The sequence below is a fragment of the Bubalus kerabau genome, chromosome 3 (assembly GCF_029407905.1).
Source record: "Bubalus kerabau isolate K-KA32 ecotype Philippines breed swamp buffalo chromosome 3, PCC_UOA_SB_1v2, whole genome shotgun sequence".
NCBI lineage: Eukaryota > Metazoa > Chordata > Mammalia > Artiodactyla > Bovidae > Bubalus > Bubalus kerabau.
Genome location: NC_073626.1, coordinates 139,850,506 through 139,869,322, shown reverse-complemented (window position 1 = coordinate 139,869,322; position 18,817 = coordinate 139,850,506). Strand labels below are relative to the sequence as shown.

The window sequence follows — 18,817 nt, the reverse complement described above, 5'->3', positions numbered from 1 at the left end:
GTAGCTGTAATAGAGTGTTAGGTAACTTTGAAAATAAAGAGTTAAAGACAACTTTCTGTCTTTCCCAGAGATGTAGAGTGTAAAATTTGAAAGCTGTGGAATTTTATAAACCTTTGCTGGAGAGACAACTTTGAAAAATTACTTTCAGAGACTTCTATTATGAAATGTAATATAGGAAAGTGTAGGAAAAAAATGTACTGAACACAGTGTAACCCATTGCCCAACTTTACCAATTCTTAATATTTTGCTATAATTGTTCCACAATAAGAAAACTGTTGCTAATCAGTAAAGACATAAAATCAGTAGGTAAAATTCAGTAGATGACAGTTTCTGAATAAACATATTATCCAAATAAAGGGATAATAGTTAGTGAAACCTTACAACGGAAAAGTTCTTTAGAGGGGAAATAAAGCTGTCTGTGATGTAAGTTGGGGACTGAGCATGCTGCACAATGATAAGTATAGTGTGATGCAGTTTTTATGAAACAGTGCCCCTTTCTGATTTTTTATTTGTATATCACCTAGAGGAAAATATAAAATTGGTGATTTTGGTGAGACTGGGATGGGCTGCAAATGGAGAGATACTGGGCTAGGTATGAGTTTCCTGATAATGTGGAAGCCTGGGTTCATACACTGGAGGTTCTGATTTAGTGTATTTGAGGCCTAGGAGTCTGTTCTTGTAACAGATTCCTCAGGTGATTTTGATGTAAGTGGTTAGTTAGTCGACTACACTGATGCTGTGGAGAGGAGATTGCAGACTATTTGGCTGGCACGATTAACCCATTTGTGTTTATTGCCTGAGTCCTGATGACAGTAGCATTTATGGTTCTTTTAAAAAAAAAAAATCTATTTACTTTCAAAAATGATAGATGCACCTAGTGGTGGTGGTTTTTTATTTTTTTAAACCATAAACATTTCTGAAATGGGAATGTTCAAAAAGGAAAAAATGAGAATAGATCTCCACTCATCCTTGAGCCAATTTTACTAATCCATGAGAGAGTTCTTTGTATTATATCAAGAGAAAAAGTGTTCTGGGGGGCAGGGGGGAGCTAATATGGGTTAAAGCTTAAATATATACATAAATATATAAACAACAGTAGAGAGAATAGTTGGAGAAGGCAATGGCACCCCACTCCAGTACTCTGACCTGGAAAATCCCATGGATGGAGCAGCCTGGTAGGCTGCAGTCCATGGGGTCGCTAAGAGTCGGACACGACTGAGTGACTTCACTTTGACTTTTCACTTTCATGCATTGGAGAAGGAAATGGCAACCCACTCCAGTGTTCTTGCGTGGAGAATCTCAGGGACGGGGGAGCCTGGTGGGCTGCCGTCTATGGGGTCGCACAGAGTCGGACACGACTGAAGCGACTTAGCAGCAGCAGAGAGAATAGTAAAATGAATCAGTCAACTCAGATGATGATATTTCTGTTTGTGGTTAATTGTGATGGAGGCCCTTTGCTGCCTGGGCTGCTGTAACAGTTTTGAGGGGAGAAATGCAGGAAAAACGAGTGGGGATGGTAGTGCTCTGATACACTATAAGAGATTCGTTTACAAACTGGAGCTGCTGATTTCAGTATTAACTCTATTGCCTTATTTTGAGTTTCTGAGACTTGCTCCTGCATGCTGTGCCTTGGACTAGATAATGTTATTACATTTTCTACTTTAAACCACACACATCTTGAAGACTTAGAGAGGGTTTTCTCCCTTAGCTGGGGGTGGGGGTCAGGCATTTATTTGTACCACTTGGATTTTTTCCTTTTGATGCTTGCAAACTAATAAATGAGTGTTTCAAAAGTGCCTAGTATCAAAGGACTAGTTCAGTTGAAGGTAATGAGCTAACAAGAAATGCCTATTTGTGAGGTCACAGATCACTGGCAGTGGAAACGCTTTTTTCTTTACACACCTATAGATTATTCAGATTATTAAAATGAAACATTAGTTTGTAATATAAAGTTACCTGGTGTCAGGAAAGACTGAAAAAAGGTTGGAAGACTAGTCTGTATTTAAAGGAGACTGAAGAGACATGACTATATGCAGTGTGTGGTTCTTGATAGGATCAGGAAACAAGAGAACATGTTACTAGGATGATTGGGAAATTATCATGATTTAGATAATTGATGGAGATATGAAATAGATTATAAGATGATGAGTTAAAAATTAGCAAAGCAGTTAAGAAGAGTTGATACTTCATTCACCACATGTGCATCTTCTGAATGTCAGACCTATGGATAGACACAGTGCTTGGGGGACTCATTGAATGCTTAAGTGTTTCATGCTCATTATGTCATTTAATCCTTAAAACGAAACTCTCTGTTGTAGGAAACTGAGACACATAGATCAGTGTATTAGTAGGTAAAGAGCCTTTAAGGCATACATTTTCAATCTAAAGCTCAGACTCTAAGTCATAAATCTAATGTGATGGTGGTTGCAGCCAAACTGTAGGGCTCTGTATTACATGCTTAAGAATTTAGATTTTATCCTTTGTTATTTTACTATTGAAGATGTTTAGGTTTTTACCTCGGAACTTGTTAGGAGTGCAGAAACTTGGGTCTAATCTAGGCCTTTTGCATTCTAACAAAATCAGAACCCGCAGACGATTTGTTGCACATTTGAGTTTGAGACCCACTCTCTACAGTACTGTTTTTACCTCTCTGGTAGTGTTTAAATAATCTTAAGTGTTGTTCTTGCTCCCTAATCAACGTCACCAGGATTCTTTCAGTTGGGAAGGGTTAAAATTTAATGGTAGTTTAATAAACTTTGGCAAGCTGTTTTTAATGTAAGAGTAACTTGTAGTTGATAAAATAGGATTTCTTTTGTGTGCATAAGTACCTTCTGTTGAGGTGGAGATATTTTAAATTTGTTAAAAATCAATACTTTTTATGGTTATTTTGATTATACCCAGTAGAGAATGTATTATGTTGAGTGCTGTTTGGAAAATGAGACTAAGAAAATCTGTGTTTATTTTCTTACAGATATTGAAGCACAGATCCGAGAAATTCAAGGCAAGAAGGCAGCTCTTGATGAAGCTCAAGGAGTGGGCCTTGATTCTACGGGTTATTATGACCAGGAAATTTACGGTGGAAGTGACAGCAGGTTTGCTGGATATGTGACATCAATTGCTGCAACTGAACTTGAAGATGTAAGTTTCATAGTACACAAAGAGTCCTAGCATTTTTTTGTTGGAGAGCAAGAAATATAAATTTTCTGATTGAGTCATCTGGTTTAATCTCGGAAGACATTTTGGAGATTGAGAAATCTTTTCTTTGGGAGGCTAAAACTGTTGAAGGTGTCTTTCTCTTCTAAGACTTCTGGAAGTGCTCATTTCTGACTCTTATTTTAAAACTAGTTTATTCAGCAAAGCACCTGGAAATCATTAACCATTGTAAAAGTAACCTACTGAGTTATTGTTACCTACTGAGCTCTATCTGGAGGAGCCCTGTAAGAAGTGATTTCATTGTAAATGGCTTGTGACCTCTGATATTTGCTTGATACTGTTTTTTTTCTCCCTTGGTATCTTAATATGAATGAACTATTTCTTGGTACTGACATTAATGGGCTTTTTCGAGCCTGTTTTAGTTACTCTGAAGGATGACTACTTCTCATTTTGAAACACATCTCTTAAAGTATTTTCATATATTCCACAGAGCTTATATCTTGTCATACCATCCCAAACATCCAAATTTGGTGAAATAGCTTATCACTTGTGTGTGATTCAGTAACCTGTGTATATAGATTGTGAAACTTATTGTTTTTATGAAATTCAAGCCATATTTTATTTTATAGTTAGCACCTTTTTTAAAGAAAAATTTTAAAGTGCCAAAGCAAAATTTGTAGAAGCCAGTCAGGCCTCTTTGCATATCATACCTTAATGGTAAGAGGCAGTAATGGCTCTGTGTTCCAAAAGCTGACCAGGAAATTGTTTTTTCAGTTTTAAATAAAATAAATGACGTGTTAAGATCTTCTTGAGATCTCCCTGTTGTGGCACTTCTTACATTAGTAAAATAATAATATAACATTATTCTGTCTAAACATAGTAATACTATTGGGGACATATATTTAAAATTAATTACATTTTACTTTTTTCTGTGGTTAAACCATGTTTTTTAAAAAAGAGTTAGACCAGTAAACTGGAGAATTCTAAAGAAGCTGTTTGTAGTTTCCACATCTGAAAAACAAATTTAATCATGCCTACTGAGAGTCCCTTGGACTGCAAGGAGATCAGCCAGTCCATTCTGAAGGAGATCAGCCCTGGGGATTTCTTGGGAAGGAATGATGCTAAAGCTGAAACTCCAGTACTTTGGTCACCTCATGCGAAGAGTTGACTTATTGGAAAAGACTGATGCTGGGAGGGATTGGGGGCAGGAGGAGAAAGGGATGACAGAGGATGAGATGGCTGGATGGCATCACCGACTCAATGGATGTGAGTCTGAGTGAACTCTGGGAGTTGGTGATAGACAGGGAGGCCTGGCGTGCTGCAATTCATTGGGTCGCAAAGAGTCGGACACAACTGAGCGACTGAACTGAACTGAGAAAAATGAAATGCTCACATTTTTCTAGTACATATATAACTTTGACTTCCACAGAAAGCAGTCCTTATTGAATCTTTTTAAGAGTATAGAAAACTAAATTTAATCTTTTTAATAGTTTTTTGAGTTGAACAGAAAACCCAAGTGTTAACAAGTTTTATCATACTGTATTTTGATTTCATATTGAATCTCTATGTACTTTCTAGTTTCTAAGTTCTGACATTTCTTGGTTTTTGGGGGGCATTCCATTGCAGGATGACGATGACTACTCATCATCTACAAGTTTGCTTGGTCAGAAGAAGCCAGGATATCATGCCCCTGTGGCATTGCTTAATGATATACCACAGTCAACAGAACAGGTAACTTAAAAAAAAAATTAAACCAGAGTTTATTTGGATAAAGAAAACTGAATGTCTCAACTCCCGGGGAAACTCATTTATTTTATGAGTCAGGTTAATGTTTTGAGGAGAGTTGATTTGAGAAAATTAGAAATAGTTATGTTATAAAGGTGATAATTTCATGAAAGGGATTGAACTATGGAAATTTCTCATATGCCTGCTTTTCTCACAATAGCATTTATGTGAGTATTTGATACAGAATATTAGTAGGCATTTATTAAACATTTTTATGTTTTATAATGTTCTGACTTTTGTTTGTGATTTTGTTTGGTTATTTACTAAGTGAATATTAAGTGAGACATACCTCTTTTCAGTATGATCCATTTGCTGAGCATCGACCTCCGAAGATTGCAGATCGGGAAGATGAATACAAAAAGCACAGGCGGACCATGATAATTTCCCCTGAGCGTCTTGATCCTTTTGCAGATGGTAATTCTTTCCCACTTTTCTATAAGTATTCAGAAATTTATTTGTGTTAAGTTGTCTTTAGCCCTTTGATTTTTTTTGGCATGCTTATGAATTTGCTTTTCTTTTTTAAAATCCCCCTTACTATAGATTTGTGTAGATTTGGTTGAAGTCACAGATGCCATATTCTTCATCTTTATAATGCCAGTTTTCTTTCCAGGTAGAAGGACAAGAAACTAATGAGCCCATGCCATAGAAACGCAAAGGGTTAAAGGTTTTTCTTTTACTTTTGTTTTGGGTACGCTTTCTTTACTTTGAACAAATGTGTTTTTCTGCTCAAGATACTTTCAAATTATTGAAAGTTTTCATCCCAAATCTAGATTTTTAGGATTGTTAACTTTTGAGAAACTGTTTCCACATTAGAGCTCCCCCCATGTTGCTCTAAATATAGTTTAATAAATGCACCTACTTTGCTCTAAGCAAACTTAAAGTTAAAACAGAAGTATGTATACAAAGACTTTGATATTTTTAATAGTTGGAGTCTGTTTTGCTGATTTTAGTGTGCAGGTCAGCACAAGGGGCATAGTGAGCCTGATGGATGCTTTCCTCAGGTGAGTGAGTTTCAAAATCAAAATTAGGTGCCTGTTTCTTAAAATTAGATTCTGCTGCAGGTTTATAAATTAGACTTTCAGCCTGCATGAATTAGTAGGGATATTCTTTTTTTACTTGCATAATTGTAATTGATTTAAACATGTATGTCAGAATTCACAGGCCCATACTAACTGTCCTTAATTTCTTTCCTACAGCAGTACTGCTATATGCCAGTCCTGTCTGCATTCTTAAGGGTGCAGTTCAACACATCCTCTCTAGATTATGGTGAAAAAGTATTCCAAAGGAAGTCTTATCAGAGCTAGTGTCAGAAAGAATGACACTATCAATTGGGCATGATCTTCAGCATAGGAAATGTCTTAGAATTTTATTATATTTTCCTAAATTATGATGCTATACTACTTGTATAGCTAATTATCACATTTCTAAAACATCGTGTGCCTCTGTGAATCTTGTATTGTTTCATTTGGGCTTCTTTAAGATATTTCGAAGTTTGAAAAGCAAATACTGAAACTTTAACCAAGAGACTAACACATCTCTTTGTACACCACTTTTTTTCTATATGCATCATAATAACTGGTAGAAGTAATATATTTCAAGTAATATGTTTCCAGTTGTTATATATACTTCCTAAGAAGATAAAAATATGTTTTTGGGTCAACAATACATGGAAAGCCCATGAAGCCCTTTTTAGTAACATGACATCAGAATAAGATTAGAGGTATATTTTTTAAAGTCAGATTTTCTAAACTAAAACTGTTGTAGAACATTGTATGAAGAACTTATCTAGTCATAGTTACTTGTAGTCAGGATTTTAACAGCTTGCAACAGGTAATGTTTTGAATATAAATATCTTTCCAAAGTGTTACTAATGGTAAAGAGATAATTTTCTAGGCTTCTATTCTGCTGCTTGAAGTCAGAACTGCTGATGGAGACAAAGGCACGAAAGTGTACGTATTCCGGATTAGCAACCCAGGAACCCATCACTTCTGAAGACACTAAACTGTGCTGTCATTTTGTTTTTATATGCATTAAAATCTTTGTTTTAAACTGCTGTAGATATGTTTGTGTTCAAACAGGTTAAATTGATCAGCAAACTCAATAAAAAGTAAGATGTATAATTATTAAAGTTTTTCATCAAAAAATAAATTAAAGATTATGGAATAATGTAATATTAGAGCAGGGCAGATAAATCAATTGAACCTAATTATCTTTTATTTATTGTACTCTTGTCCTGTTGCTGTTCTTTTCTGCAGGAGGGAAGACCCCTGATCCTAAAATGAATGCTAGGACTTACATGGATGTAATGCGAGAACAGCATTTAACTAAAGAAGAGGTCTGTAAACCTGCTTTTTATTTTCATGGTGTTGGAAGAATGTAAAAGAAGTTGAGATTGACAGACTTTTATATTTCCTTTTTTATTTGCTGCACAAATATTGCTTACTTTATTACTGTTAATAAAAATTAAGTTGAGAAAGAACCTTATGCAGAATTCTGCTGCTGCTGCTAAGTTGCTTCAGTCGTGTCCGACTCTGTGCAACCCCATAGACGGCAGCCCACCAGGCTCCCCCGTCCCTGGGATTCTCAGGCAAGAACACTGGAGTGGGTTGCCCTTTCCTTCTCCAATATATGTGTACACATATATATTTTATAGTGGACATATCTGTGGGGGCTATTAATGGTATGTCCCTGAAGTCACTGTGTAAGGGAAAAGTCAAATAGTGAAATCATTTTTTGAAAAGCCTCTTATTCCACAAAATTCAGTTTGAATATGTGTGGAAATTCAGTTTGAATATTCTGATGAGTTCCTGCTGGCCTGCAGAGATTGCTCTGTTTTAATACTTAGTCTTTGTAACTTTATTATGAATATAAAATAGATTTTGGGGTTATAGAACTCCATATATCTAATGGAGTTACAGAACTCCACTTTAAAATCACAGGGTAAATTAAATGTATATTTGTTGTGACTATACTATATATAATACTTCATAGTTATAATTACAATAAAATTTTGAAAATTTATCACTTTCCCAACTTACTACATAGTCTTAATTGCTATTTTTAAGAGTTTTACTTGAAGTGTTTTTCAGTGGAAGCATTTTGGTTTGCTGCCATTGACTGAAGATTTTACTTCATTAACTATATATAAAGCAGTGCTCTCTATGTAATACGTTCCATATTTGCTCATCTATTATATAGAAAGAGAGTGTATAAAGCTTGAAAATACAGGAAAGAGAGGTAAAATAAGGAATGGAAATACCAGTAGCATAGAAAGGAGAATGAGTGAAGAATAAAATGGTGTTAGGTAGAAATAACTGTACTAATGGTATGAAAATATATTGAAAGTGTTTTAAAGATGCTCACTGTTTATTTGTGTATTTTTCAGAGAGAAATTAGGCAACAGCTAGCAGAAAAAGCTAAGGCTGGAGAACTAAAAGTCGTCAATGGAGCAGCAGCATCCCAGCCTCCCTCAAAACGGAAACGACGTTGGGATCAAACAGCTGATCAGACTCCTGGTGCCACTCCAAAAAAGCTATCAAGTTGGGATCAAGCAGAGGTAATTTCTTTTTATTTTTTATTGTTACTGTTTTTAATTTATTTCTCTCATGGAATATATTGGTCTGCTTTTGTTGCCTTAACAAGATAACCTCAGACTGGGTAGCTTAAACAAGAGGCATTTATTTTCTCACAGTTCTGGAGGCTTGAAGATCAAGGTGCCAGCACGGTTAGTACCTAGTAAGAGCTCTCCTCCTGACTTGCAGATGTCTGCGTTCTTGCTATGTCCTCATGTGGCCTTTGCACACGTGGAAGAGCGAGGGAGCTCTGGTATCTCTTCTCTGCCTGTAACGACACCAGTCCTGTCAGGTTAGGGTCCAACCTTGTGACCTCATTTAACCTAATTACCTCACTCAAGGTTCAGTCTCCAAGTACAGTTAGAGCAAGGATAAGGGCTTCAACATGACTTCTGGGGGAAACAGTTCTATTTATAACTTGTAAAGGGATGTTCGTTTTGAAATACTAAATACAGATATGGAAGTACGTCACATTATATGGAGGTTGAGTATAACATAGCAGTCCTCTTCATTTTCTAGATGGATGATTTTAAGTCTGACTACAGGTGTCATATATACACACTAGTACTACATTTTCTTTGTCAGTTTATTTTCCTAGAAACTTTTTTGGTGGTAAAATATACAATTTGCCATTTTATCCATTTTTAAGTGTACAATTTAATGATATTGATTACTCTTAAAGTGTTGTACAAGAACCACCATGATTTATATTCCAAAACTTTTTCATCACTCAGACAAACTGATCATTAAGCAATGGCTCTATTCACCTTCCCTTCAAATGACTTCCTTATGTTCTGTGAAGCTGTACCTCCTTAGCTGCTGCTTTTTAGTTTGTGACTTTGATTTCTATTTCTCTCCCACCCCAAATAGGAACAATTAAAAAGATAAAAGTATAAATGTCCCCACTGTGAAATCTGCTGGTATGCCTGTATATGTTCTCATCTACTCTGCTTTTCCATCTCTTATAATATGGACTGTTAGTACAAATTGACTGTATACAGCTTAACCCGTCTGTTTATGTACCATTTCCTGTCTCTTATTACTCAAGGACTCTAATATAGCATCAGTTTTTTTCTCTGTACTCTAGGTTATTATCATCAACAAACACATTTTCCTGATCTTTATCTTTTAAAAAAACCAAAAACTGCAAGAAATCATCTCTTGATCCTCACATCCCCTTCCAGCTACCATCCATTTCTTTCTCTTTTTACAATACTCCTTTTAGTGGCTACTACTTTTTAGTCTTGTTTGCTGTATCATCCTCAGCTTCCATAAATTTAGTGTACTCTAATGCTCAATCTTCAGATCTCTTTTCAGTCTAAATTAACTCTAGGATCTCGCTCCTGTCTTTACATATTGTCTTTGTAAGACAACTCCCAAATTTACAAATCCATCTTTATTTCTCTGTTCCTCAGACCCAACACATTTACCTTGATGTGTATTTGATTGGCATCTCAAAATCAGTATTTCTAAAATAAAATTGATTTTCCCTATTCATTCTTTCCATCCTGCTCCCATGTATATTGGCTCAAACCAAACCCTTCAGGGTCATTGTATATTCCTTTTATTCTTTAATCTGACATCCTATCCAAAATAAATTTTCTTGGCCCAACTTTTAAATATATTCAGGATCTAGCCACTTTACATGATCTCTGTCCCCACTACCCTAGTCTAAGTCACTGTCCACTCTAGCATAGGCTACTGCAGATTTGTTTACAAATGAGGAAAAGCATGTCAGACCATGGCAGTGTTTTTCCAAACTCAGAACTGAGTTCTAAACCAAACATGTAATTTCCAACCAATTTAGTTTAAGGTAGATCTTGAGGACTTCCCATTTGCTTGCTGATACATGAGAGGACTTGACTTTGCAGAGAAAGATTACTAAGTTAAATTTCGTGGTTGGCATTCGGTGTAAATTTTTAAAACTGAGAAAAAGAAACTTGTCTTGTATCTCTTTAACAGAAAAGAAGACCCAAGAGTTGATGTCTGTTTTATAAAAACTAGAGATTCAGACCATATTTTCTTTCATGTTTCTCATTTAACACAATTCTATTCTAATCATGTCTGTAGGAATTACAGTGGATACTAGGAAGAATTTTTTCCTACCTGATTGAGTAGGAAGAGCAGTTGCCAAAAAGATCTTTTTTAACAGTTTATGTGCCTTGTTATTGTTCACTGTTGTTCAGTCACTAAGTTAAGTCTGACCCTTCACGACCCCATGGACTTCAGCACCCCAGGCTTCTGTGTTCTTCACTATCTCCTGAAGTTTGCTCAGATTCATGTCCATTGAGGTGGTAATGTCATCTAACCATCTCATCATCTTTTGCCCCCTTCTCCTCCCCTCCCCTCAGTCTTTCCGAGCCAGCATCAGAGTCTTTTCCAGTGAGTCAGCTCTTCACATCAGGTTACCAAAGGATTAGAACTTCAGCATCAGTCCTTCCAATGAATATTCAGGGTTGATTTCCTTTAGGATTAACTGGTTTAATCTCCTTGCAGTGCAAGGGACTCTCAAGAGTCTTCTCCAGCACCACAATTCAAAAGCATCAATTCTTGGGTGCTCAGCCTTCTTTGTGGTCCAACTGTTTATATGCTTTACTCACCTAATTAAGAATTTCTTAACCCTGATTAATATATAGAATCTTTTGAAAGAAAAAAAGTACTAAAAAAAAAGAAAAAAAGTACTGATTCTTATTTGCAAACATAAAGCTAAATAGAACTCTTGGGTGGAGCATCCAACTTTAAAAGAAATATGTAAAAATATACTACAAAACTTATAGAATTATTTAAATACAACTTTTGTTTCTACTAATTGACCTGCCATTTTTGATATGATATTGTCTGCATTATGGAGGTTATTTTGCTATCACACTGTCTGATGCCCTGTATCGCTCACTGCTTGTCTTTGTTTGAACTACCATGGAACTTTTGATTAAGTCAGCTTCTAATTTTTTGTTTTCATTAATCTTGAGAGTAATATAAAGATCGTAAATATAACCTCATTTCAAGGATTTGAAATTATGTGGCAGTATCAAGTTATAATTACCCAAGTGATTCAAAACATGGTTAAATTAATTAAACACATAAAATCGAAAAAAAATTCAAAACTATTCTTAGTGGGAAATTTGGTGCTCACGTTTCTAAGCCCCAGATTTGAGAGGTGCATATCATTAGAACTGAAAGTTTTTGAGATCTCAACAGAGAAACCTTAATGTTTTCCCAAAAGTTACAGAACCATTAGTGGCATAACAAGATTATTACCCAAAATATGTTGTTTTTTTTAAGCTAGGGCTTTTTTCAGTGCTTTAAATTAAATCTTTAAATTGTTTTTAGTCATAAACATGTTTGCTTAAAAAGTAGATATCTTTTAAGCAGAAGGATAATCTACATCTACTCTCTTAATCATGAGTTAAAACATTTAATTTTTTTTTTTAAGTTTTCTAGTTACTTTCATGTGGATGTCTGAAATAAAAATGTTTTACTCTGTTAAGACCCCTGGACATACCCCTTCCTTAAGATGGGATGAAACACCAGGTCGTGCAAAGGGAAGTGAAACTCCTGGAGCAACCCCAGGCTCAAAAATATGGGATCCTACCCCTAGTCACACACCTGCGGGAGCTGCTACTCCTGGACGAGGCGATACACCAGGCCACGCAACACCAGGCCATGGAGGCGCAACTTCCAGTGCTCGTAAAAACAGATGGGATGAGACCCCCAAAACAGAAAGAGGTACTTCTAGTGGAATCTGGGCATGTGTTTGAGTAAAATGTTGATTTGATGAGTGGTATGTCTATGGGTGAAACTCTGTTCTTCTGGTCCTGTATAGACAGATAAATAACCAGATGTTTTCAGGACAGGTTAAGAATTGAGCAGATTATATGTGTAAATCTTTTCCCTTCTTAAAGAGGTTTAAGGATTATTTTAGGAGGAACATTTGTTGTTGCTTAGTCATTAAGTTGTGTCCCACTCTTTTGTGACTCCATGGACTGTAGCCCTGACAGGCTCCTCTGTCCGTGGGATTTCCCAAAGAATACTGGAGTGGGTTGTCATCTGCAGGGGATCTTCCTGAACCAAGGATGAAACCTGCATCTCCTGCATTGCAGGTGGATTCTTTACTGCTGAGCCATCAGGGTTTCCCAGGAAGAACGTTAGGAGAAAGTAAAGTTTATAGGCCATAACCTATACTATATTATAGTATAATAGCATAAATTATTGTCATGTAATATCATTATTGTATATAACATCGTTTGCTATTTTATTAATTTTAAGGGTATGATTTAGTAGCATTAAGTACATTCACGTGTTGTGTAGCCATTATCACTATCATTTCTAGAACTTTTTCATTGCAAATAAAAGCTGAACCCATTAAACAATAACTTGCCATTCTTCCTCATCCCAGCGTTTGGTAACCTCTCATCTACTTTTTGTCTGTGTAAATTTGCCTAAATCTCATGCTGTTTGTGTGACTTCTCTAAAGCTGTGAGAATAGTTTTTGAAAGTTAAAGATTTAATAGTACATCTGCTATATTAAGAATTTATAAAGAATGTTTAATGATAGGGCAGAGTGCTTTAACACGTAATGTAGGGGATTCTCTGTAGTCCAGTGATTAGGACTCAGTGCTTTCACTGCAGGGGCCTGGGTTCAGTCCCTAGTCAGGGACCTGAGATTCCACAAACCACACACCCCTACTTCCTCCTCCCGCAAAAACAGTAATGTAATGGATAAGAGAAGCAGTATAAAATTGCACATACAGAGTAATCTCACTCTGGAAAAATGAAAAATGGCTCAAGCTACACAAAGTGGTTATTTCTGGGTTGTGGTATTGTGAGTGATTAAAAAAAATTCTTTGCTCCTGTTTCCTTTTCTTGTTTCTGAACGTCATCAGTTTGAGTTTGTTAACTGTTTGAGAATAAACAGTCATTTTTTGACAGTGGTTAAAATTTTAAGCTTATTCACTTTTTCTTTAAAGATACTCCTGGGCATGGAAGTGGATGGGCTGAGACTCCTCGAACAGATCGAGGTGGAGATTCCATTGGTGAAACGCCAACTCCTGGAGCCAGTAAAAGAAAGTCACGTTGGGATGAAACACCAGCTAGTCAGATGGGTGGAAGCACTCCTGTTCTGACCCCTGGAAAGACACCAATTGGCACGCCAGCCATGAACATGGCCACCCCTACTCCAGGTAGAAAATTTGTCATTGGAAATAATTTTTTTCCCCTGTTAGTATTTTGAACTTTTTGTTTGTGGTTTTCTGTGTGTTATTAATGCCTATTTTTGGCAAGAATAACAGGACATAAAAGGAAGTCTGAGTTTATAATATAAAAATGAATGTTAGAATTGATCTTAACTGTCTTATATCCAATCCCAAGGACCTATGTGATGATAAAAATCTTGCACTACATAGATTATTACAGAAATATACTTTTTTGGTAGGTCATATAATGAGTATGACTCCTGAGCAGCTTCAGGCTTGGCGGTGGGAGCGAGAAATTGATGAGAGAAATCGCCCGTTGTCTGATGAAGAATTAGATGCTATGTTCCCAGAAGGATATAAGGTAATAACAACATGAATCTGGTTTTTAGAATGTGGATTTGGTGGGGAGGGGTGCGCCATGAGGCTTGCAGGATATCAATTCCCAATCAATCTGGGGCAGAGGATTGATCCTTGGCCCTGGCAATGAAAGCGACGAGTCCTAACCATTGGACCACCAGGGAATTGCCTGGTTTTTGTTTTAAATATTCTTTGAAAATATTAACTGGTAAAGTTTGCATTGGTCTTGCCCAAATTTACTACTCTGTTTCATTCTTTAGATAGTTCCAAGTGTGTTTCATTTCCACATTAGATCATGGTTATATTACTTGATGTCTCAAAAGATCCTGTGTATTTAGTTCATGGATTGCCAGTGAACACAAAGAATGTTCTTGCTTTACCATAGCAACTTGAAGTTTGCTTTGAAGTATAAAATTTTGTAGGTACCTCTGACTCCAGGACCTTTTGATGGTCTAAACGTGGTCATACAGCTATAATCAGGGCTGGAACCTAAGTAATTTGATGGCCTTTACTGGGCCTTTTCTGCCAATGTCTATTGCTTCTTAACAGTTTTATGTATTTTCCCCTCTCCCCTCATTAGGTTTGTACTAGCGTATTTGTTTTTAAGTATGCATGAATTAACTACTTTATAACTTTTTGTAATCTTGGGTGGGGAAGGTCCCCTGGAGAAGGAAGTGGCAACCCACTCCAGTATTCTTGCCTGGAGAATCCCATGGATGGAGGAAGCCTGGTGCAGTACAGTCCATGGGGTCACAAAGAGTCGGACATGACTTAGTGACTAAATCACCACAAATCTCCATGTAATACTGTGGGTATAGTCACTCTCCAGCCTACTGTTGACTGCCTGAGTGTCTGTCTCAATTACATTCATTGATTTCTTTATAAGTAGAAGGGGAAAATCCTCCCTTGTGAATATTGAGTGAATTTTTTTATTTTAGTCAAATGTGTGTATTTATAGGGCTTTGCTCAACATTTTGGATTTTTATGCAGTTACTCATTTTTGTACAGTCTTAAAAGAGATTTGCTTTTGTAGCAGAGATTTACATGAATTTTAAATTTTTTATTATTTTAATATAATCTTTTATGCATTCTGTGCACTATGTGAGCTTATTTGCATTTATGTGATACTGGTTCACCAATATGTTTATATAGACTAATGTTTGAAAGTGATCAGAATTTTGTAAGCCTTCTTCATGTATTGCATCATTTCCCCACACTTCTAATACACTTAATCTAAATTTAAATTTGATGAGAAAGAGTAATATTTGTTATATATTTTAAACATACAATTAAAATAGAAAAATGAGATTGATGTTAATTGATGTTAATTCTTGGCTCTAAGCAGAAAGCTTCTTACGGGCACATATTATTCATTTTTGTTATCATTTACTATATAAAGCTAAGAAAGTCCTAAATTGTCTTTTAACTGTATTAGGTACTTCCCCCTCCAGCTGGATATGTTCCTATTCGAACTCCAGCTCGAAAGCTGACAGCAACTCCAACACCTTTGGGTGGTATGACAGGTTTCCACATGCAAACAGAAGATAGAACTATGAAAAACGTTAATGACCAACCATCTGGAAATCTTCCATTTTTAAAACCTGATGATATTCAGTACTTTGATAAACTTTTGGTAAGTGATAATAACAGATACAAAATACTAACTTTTTAGCAGTTACAAGTCATTATATCTCCACTAACCTTTAAATATTTTACTTTTTACTGTTAGGTTGATGTCGATGAATCAACTCTTAGTCCAGAAGAGCAAAAAGAGAGAAAAATAATGAAGTTGCTTTTAAAAATTAAGAATGGAACACCTCCTATGAGAAAGGTAAGTACCAGTTTGTTAAATCATCATGTTCATTATAATCTTAGAGATTCTCCATTTTATCCTCAAAGCCTTTAAAACATACTGAAAATAAGGGAATTAGTAGAATTATGTGGGAAATTAGTATCATGTGGTTTGAAAATGGTTGGTTCTTTAGGAGAAGTTTAGGAGTTTTAGCTTATACTCTCGTGACTCTTTTTTAATATATTTTTTCAATTTTTTTTAGTGAAGGTATAGTTGATTTACAATGTTGTGCTAATCTCTGCTGTACAGCAAAGTGACTCAGTTCGTGTATATATTCTTTTTTAATGTTCTTTTCCATTATGGTTTATCACAGGATATTGAGTATAGTTTCCTGTGCTATACACTAGGACCTTGTTTTCTATACATTCTAAATGTAATGGTTTGCATTCTACCAACCCCAAACTCTCAGTCCATCCCGCCGGCCCCCAAAGCACAAGTCTGTTTTTTGTGTCTGTTTTGTTGATAGGTTCATTTGTGTTGTATTTTAGATTCCACCTTTAAGTGATATTGTATGCTATTTGTCTTTCTCTTTCTGACTTACCTCAGTAATAATCTTTAGTTGCATCCATGTTGTTGAAAATTACATTATTTGGTTCTTTTTTATGGATGAGTAGTATTCTATTGTATACATGTGCCATATCTATCCATTTATCTGTCAGTGAACATTTAGGTGGTTTCCACAGCTTGGCTAATGTGAATAGAGCTGCTGTGCACATAGGTGGTGTATGTATCTTTTTGAATTAGAGTTTTGTCTGGATATATGCCCAGGAGTGGGATGCTGGATCGTATGATAATTCTATTTTTAGTTTTCTGAGGAACCGCCATACTGTTTTCACAATGGCTTCACCAGCTTAAATTCCCACCAACAGTGTAGGAAGGTTCCTTTTTCTTCACACCTTCTCTAGCATTGTTACCCTGTTTGAATTATCTGAAAACATTGTTTAAGCCTTTATCACAGGAGTTCAAACTTCAGAGTAATTTTGATGGGAATGAACACATACTTCTGTATGTAAAATATCCCTGTGAAGTTTACACTAAAATATTCAGTTACATAAAACCATGGAGTAATTATTTTGCTCCCATTCAAAACGCTTATAATCAAGAAACCTACCTTTTACTCTTTCTTCCAGGCTGCATTGCGTCAGATTACTGATAAAGCTCGTGAATTTGGAGCTGGTCCTTTGTTTAATCAGATTCTTCCTCTGCTGATGTCACCTACACTTGAGGATCAAGAGCGTCATTTACTTGTGAAAGTTATTGATAGAATATTATACAAACTTGACGACTTAGTTCGACCATATGTACACAAGGTTTGTTCTCCAGTTGTGTTTCTAATGACTTGATATATTTTGATATGAAAAGAATTCATTTTTTTTTTTACCAACTTATCAATAGATGTATTTGTGAAATGTAAAAATTCTTAAAAAGTAACAACTGATGCTAGACATTTACAATAAAAAAGGGAAACTTCAGCTCCTTTTAAAGAATACTCAGTTAGCCATTGTTACATTTACATACCCTGGGACCTTTTTCTTTGCACGTAGATAACATATACAAATACATGTGTAAATAGATGTAACTTTTGGCCATCCTATATAATGGGTTCATAGTACTCATATTTTAAATTTGCTTTTATTGATATTAGGATGTGAAAATGTATGTTTCTGTATCATTAGCCATTTAGTACTAAGAACCATCTTTTTGCTGATGGTAATTATGGCTTAGAATTGTAAAATGCAGATAGGGGTGTGTGTGTATATTGTATTTAATTATTTTTGTATTACCATTTCTCCCAAATACTGATTTTTATGTTGGGTTTAAAGTTGTGTGATTAAAATTCTTAATTTGTCCCTTAATTAACACAGGCCTAGAAATTAAAAATTTCCTTATATGTACTCTGTTACATGAGCATTGCATCAGTAACTGGTGTGAAAATGTATCTCCTCCTCTTTTTCAGATCCTAGTGGTCATTGAACCATTGTTGATTGATGAAGATTACTACGCTCGAGTGGAAGGCAGAGAGATTATTTCTAATTTGGCAAAGGTATTTATATTTCTGGAAAACAAAGTTTTATATTTGTTGATAGGACTATTCAATTTTAGAACAAAATGATTGAAGGTTAATGTTATCAACTCATTATTATCATTTTTTTCTTGAACTTTCAGGCTGCTGGACTGGCTACTATGATCTCTACCATGAGACCTGATATAGATAACATGGATGAGTATGTCCGTAACACAACAGCTAGAGCTTTTGCTGTTGTAGCCTCTGCTCTGGGCATTCCTTCATTATTGCCTTTCTTAAAAGCTGTGTGCAAAAGCAAGAAGTCCTGGCAAGCGAGACACACTGGTATAAAGATTGTACAGCAGATAGCTATTCTCATGGGCTGTGCCATCTTGCCACATCTCAGAAGTTTAGTTGAAATCATTGAACATGGTAAGTTGTAGGATAACTTTGTTTTCAGACAGGTTTCCTGAAATCTAGGCTACTGATTTTTGGAGAAGTGGAAAGTGACCTACATAAACACCATATAGTTTATGATTTGTAATATTAGCTGCTAATAGGCTGTAGTTCATACTGGCTTTTGCCTAACTTTGTCCAGTGAACAGATTCCGCAGTTTGACTAAACGGTTAGATGTATTGCTGGGATCTCAGTAGTACTATCTGAGTTAAAATTAGGCACTGTGGCTTAGTTGAAACCTGTGTTTGGCTTTCTATAGGTCTTGTGGATGAGCAGCAAAAAGTTCGGACCATTAGTGCTTTGGCCATTGCTGCCTTGGCTGAAGCAGCAACCCCTTATGGTATTGAATCTTTCGATTCTGTGTTAAAGCCTCTATGGAAGGGTATCCGCCAACACAGAGGAAAGGTAAATTCGCCAGTTTGGTTGTGGTTTTTATTTCTACTC

At 35.8% G+C, this 18,817-nt stretch overlaps 1 protein-coding gene across 4 annotated transcripts in view; it reads left to right on the top strand.

Moving 5' to 3' along the window:
- The window catches only part of SF3B1 (splicing factor 3b subunit 1), a 59,798-nt gene that overhangs the window by 32,481 nt on the left and 8,500 nt on the right, over window positions 1-18,817 (top strand). For 2 of the 4 annotated variants that reach the window (XR_008712053.1, XM_055572999.1), the window contains exons 3-16: window positions 2,972-3,138; window positions 4,780-4,884; window positions 5,238-5,352; window positions 7,194-7,273; window positions 8,324-8,494; window positions 11,999-12,236; window positions 13,478-13,690; window positions 13,942-14,063; window positions 15,495-15,692; window positions 15,789-15,890; window positions 17,042-17,221; window positions 17,869-17,955; window positions 18,078-18,348; window positions 18,633-18,778. Coding sequence is in view for 3 of the 4 variants with exons in the window: in XM_055572999.1 (XP_055428974.1) it covers window positions 2,972-3,138; window positions 4,780-4,884; window positions 5,238-5,352; window positions 7,194-7,273; window positions 8,324-8,494; window positions 11,999-12,236; window positions 13,478-13,690; window positions 13,942-14,063; window positions 15,495-15,692; window positions 15,789-15,890; window positions 17,042-17,221; window positions 17,869-17,955; window positions 18,078-18,348; window positions 18,633-18,778 (2,195 nt within the window). In the remaining variant the exon portion in view is untranslated. Of the gene's footprint in view, window positions 1-2,971; window positions 3,139-4,779; window positions 4,885-5,237; window positions 5,353-6,831; window positions 6,888-7,193; window positions 7,274-8,323; window positions 8,495-11,998; window positions 12,237-13,477; window positions 13,691-13,941; window positions 14,064-15,494; window positions 15,693-15,788; window positions 15,891-17,041; window positions 17,222-17,868; window positions 17,956-18,077; window positions 18,349-18,632; window positions 18,779-18,817 lie in introns of those variants that run through there. The other 2 variants (XM_055573000.1, XM_055573001.1) reach the window with 2 other exon arrangements.